This window comes from Anas acuta, chromosome Z (genome assembly GCF_963932015.1).
Source record: "Anas acuta chromosome Z, bAnaAcu1.1, whole genome shotgun sequence".
NCBI classification, from domain to species: Eukaryota; Metazoa; Chordata; class Aves; order Anseriformes; family Anatidae; genus Anas; species Anas acuta.
The window spans coordinates 42,804,827-42,808,750 of record NC_089017.1 but is presented as its reverse complement, the minus strand read 5'-3'; the positions used below and the strand labels follow the sequence as shown (position 1 = coordinate 42,808,750).

General features: G+C 60.8%; 1 protein-coding gene across 1 annotated transcript; it reads right to left on the bottom strand.

Annotated features, from left to right (window-relative positions):
- Positions 1 to 1,253: 1,253 nt before the first annotated feature.
- LOC137848573 (E3 ubiquitin-protein ligase Topors-like) lies at positions 1,254 to 2,231 on the bottom strand. The gene has a single exon (XM_068667798.1). It carries the CDS (start codon positions 2,229 to 2,231, stop codon positions 1,254 to 1,256), a length of 978 nt encoding a protein of 325 aa, XP_068523899.1.
- Positions 2,232 to 3,924: the final 1,693 nt, after the last annotated feature.

Sequence of the window (3,924 nt, the reverse complement as noted above, 5' to 3'; positions counted from 1 at the left end):
CTTTCCCACTTTGATTCTGGTTTAAAGCCCTATCTATCAGCCCTGCTACCTCCTGGGCAAAACTCCTTTCCCCCCTCTGAGAGAGGTGCATCCCATCTGGTGCCAGCAGGTCTGGTGTCACGTAGACCTTCCCATGATCAACAAGCCCCAAGTTCTGCCGGTGGCACCAGTCTCCAGGTCACATTTTGACGAGCCGAGTCTGCCTGTCAACGTGGATCCCTCCCATCGGAAGGACAGAGGAAAACAAGACCTGTGCCCCTGATGCTTCAACCAGATGACCAGAAGTCTGTTTTGATCGCTCTTGGACTTCTCCTTGCTGCGTTGCCATTACCAGCCTTTAAAATTCAGTAGTGGGTTGTAGTCAAATGGCTGCAGCAGGCGAGTGACTTTCCTGGCAATAATTTGTTTATTTTGTTTTGGAGGGGAAAGCTCTTTACAAGGGAAGGCAGTGATAGGAGTAAGGGTGGCGGTTCTCAATTTCAAGAGGGTAGGTTTAGATCAGACTTGAGGCAGACGTTCTTTGCTCAGAGAGTGGTGAAGCACTGCAACGGGTTGCTCAGAGAAGCTGTGGATTCCCCTTCCCTGGAAGTGGTCAAGACCACCTTGGATGGAGATTCGGGCCTCCTCAATGAATGGAAGGTGTTCATGGCCATGGTGGGGCACGGTGGGAGGGGTAGTGTCCAGCAGGACCCCAGATCCTTCCCAGCAAAGTCCTTCTCCCCAGCTGGACAGCTCCCAGCGAGTGCTGCTTCCTGGGGCCGTTCCTGCTCAGGTGCAGGACTTTGCCCTTCACCTCGTTGAACTTGTTGGGGTTCCTGCCTTGGCCGGACACAGCGGAGCTGCAGACATGCAGGCCTGGAAATGGACAGCATGCGTTTTCTGGGAGAGCAGCTCAATAGTGCCTTGTACGTGGGGAAAAATCACACCAACACCGACATCCCTGCTGGCCCTGCGAAGGGCTGCGTTGACGTATCCTTCTGCCACCTGTCTGAAGCCAGTGGCCTTTGGGTCCAGCAGACACACGAGGAAGCGGTGGGAAGATCAGGAGGAAAAGGGGGAGAAAGCAGCGAGGGTAGGGACAGAGACACCGACTGTCTTGTCACAAATACGGAGACATTTTCTGCAGTTTTCATGGCTTTATTGGCTTTGCCTGAAAGCCTCAGACTGCTGTGAGCCTTCCTGTTCCCCCCGGTTGCCAGCAGTGCCCCATGTGCTGGCCCAGCCCCAGCTAGGCCAGCTCCTGGGGCACTGTGCTAGTGTCGCCGGCGGGGTGGCCTCTTTGCAGGTGGGGCAGAGTCCTGGGAAGTGGGGGCCCTCCTCTTGGCAGCTCGCCGGGGCCCCCTGCGTCTTTGGTCCCCACCCTGGCCAGCAGTGGAGGGACCGGCCCCGGCCTCCTCCGGCTCCTCTGCTGGCACTTGTTGGTTTTGAGGCTCAGGAACCGGGGTGGATGGACGGCGGCTGGGTCCCCCCCGGAGGGCAGCGGCTGAGGTCCCAGAGAGCTCCTCTGCGTTGGTTCCCCCAGAGCTCTCTGGGCGGGCTGCTGGTGTCCCCAGCGATGCAGCAGCCTGGCTGGGGACTGCTGCAGGGCTGCCCTCCTGTCCTGCGGCAGCTGGGGAGGCCCCCAGGCCCAGGATGTTTCGGGCCTCCCCGCTGCAGCGCTGCACGGCAGCGGCAAGGAGCCGCTGCACGAAGCCGGCCGTCTGCCTGCCCAGGGAGGTCCTGAGCAGCAGGGCGAGGGCCCCCTCGTCCAGGCCAAAGAAGCGCAGCCCTGAGATGACGTTGCGCTGTGCTTCTGAGGCTGCCCTGCCGTCATCCCCGAGGAGCTGCCCCAGCTCGTGGCGCAGCCAGGGCAGCAGGGGCTGGAGCACAGCAGGGTAGAGCCGGAAGAGGGATGCCCAGGCGAAGGGGTGGAGGCCGCCCACAAAGGCTGCGGGCACTGGTCCTGCAGCCTCTGGTCGGGCAGCTGGCTGGGCAGGAGCTGCGTCTGCCTGCTGGGCGCCGAGCGGTGCCTCCGCAGGTGGTGGGATGACGAGCTCCTTGAAGCTGTTGTCCGCCCGCACCGAGTGCACGATGGAGCTCACCCTGCGCTTGCAGAGGGGGCACTCGGGCTTGCTCTCAGCCCACCGCTGGATGCAGGCGAAGCAGAAGCGGTGGAGGCATGGCAGCACGTAGCTGGGGTTCACCCAGCTGTCCAGACAGATGGGACAGCGGGCGTCCAGCTCCGTGGCCATGCTCTCCACCTGCTGAGGTGAGCTGGGGAGAAGTGGCGATGACGAGCCGCTCCCTCTCACCGGCGCTGCAGCAGCAGGAGTCACGCTGCAAAAGGCAGACAAGAGGCCATGGGCATGGGCCGAGCCGGGGCCAGCTGCAAGAGCTGTGCAGCTCCCTCAAGGAGGAAACCCTTCCAACTGCCCAGGGCCCAGGGCAAGGTGTCCCCAGCGCGCTCACCTCTGCTGCTCTGAGCGCTCCTCCTGGGTCTCCCGACGACCCGACCAACGCAGGGCCGTGGAAGAAGCTCCGATGGCTCTGGGAAGGGCACTGAGAGCTACTGCAGCAACTCCCAGGGCACGACACCAGCACCAAGGCCAACCTCGCTCCTCACTCCAGACCTCACGTAACCGCTCAGCCGGAGTGCGGGCACTAGCCGGCACGGTGGGACTCTGCGCCCGCATATGAGCAGCCAGGGCCACGCAGTCACAATGCGTCGCTCATGGCTCTCACAGGGCATCGCTCGGAGCCATCACAATGGGCCGTCCTGCCCCGCAGCGCTCACTCTGGCAGCACTCTGGCCCTGGCACCTGTGTCTGTGTCTAGCACAACTGCATTACCACTCTGCCCCATAAAGTGCTCGTCTTCTTGGCATCGGTGTTACCCACCAGTGACTGCCGCCCTGGCCGTGTCTTCCCAGTGCCCCATCAGATCACTGTGGCCATGGCAGACACGTCCAGGCCCATAAAGCCAGGGCGTCCATTCCATAAAACTTCGTGCCTGCCTTTGAGGCTGCATGACCCAGTCCTCACACTGCCCTTCCTACACTCTAGCATAGCCGACCAGCCCTTGGGTTGCCCTGCTTCTCCCCACAGCAGGCTAACGGCAGCCCTTGGCTTGCCCACGGAGATCTCCTTGATTCTGACCCTCTCTGGGGTAGCAGGGCATTCCCCTCTGCTTAGCACCCATCAGGCCTCGTCTGGGCATCGCATCCTCCTTGGGGTCCTGGGCAGGAGAGGCGTTAACCAGCTGGAGGAGTTCAGGGGAGAGCTCTGATGCGGTGGGGCTGGAGCACTGGCCAAGGGGAGGAGCATGTGGGGTCAGGACTGGTTCAGCATGGACCCGAGTAGGCTTCGGGGCACAGCGTGGTGCCTGTGGGGAGGGGATGGCTGGAATGGGGACAAGATCTTCCCAGCAGTAGCTGGCAGGAGGAGTGGAGGCAGATCTGGGCCTGGAGAAGTCCAGGCTGGTGATAGGGAAAACCAGAGAAGTCCTCTCAGGGTTATGAAGAAACTCAGGAAATCCTGTCGTGCTTAGGAGTGGGTTTTCTAGCAAGGTGGGGTCACCCATGAGCACAGAGGTTTTCAAGAGCTGAGTGGACCCAGACCAGAGCACAAAGGAGGTCACAAGCCTGTGAAGGGACACGCGGGGAAGTCCAGGGAGGGAAAGCGTTGCCCAGCAGGAGCAGGAAAGTGATCGTCCCCCTGTGCTCTGCTCTGGTGAGGCTGCACCTTGAGTACAGTGTTCAGCTCCGTGTCCCTCAGTACAAGTGTGGTGGTTTTACTCAGGTGGGCAGCTGAGCTCCACCACAACCGCTCTCTCACTCCCCCTCTCCTCAAAGAGGAAGGGGAAGAAAATACAACACAGAGAACTCAAGGTTTGAGATGGGAAAGGTTTAATTAAAGGGAAAGGGAATGGGGAGAAAAAAAGAAACAA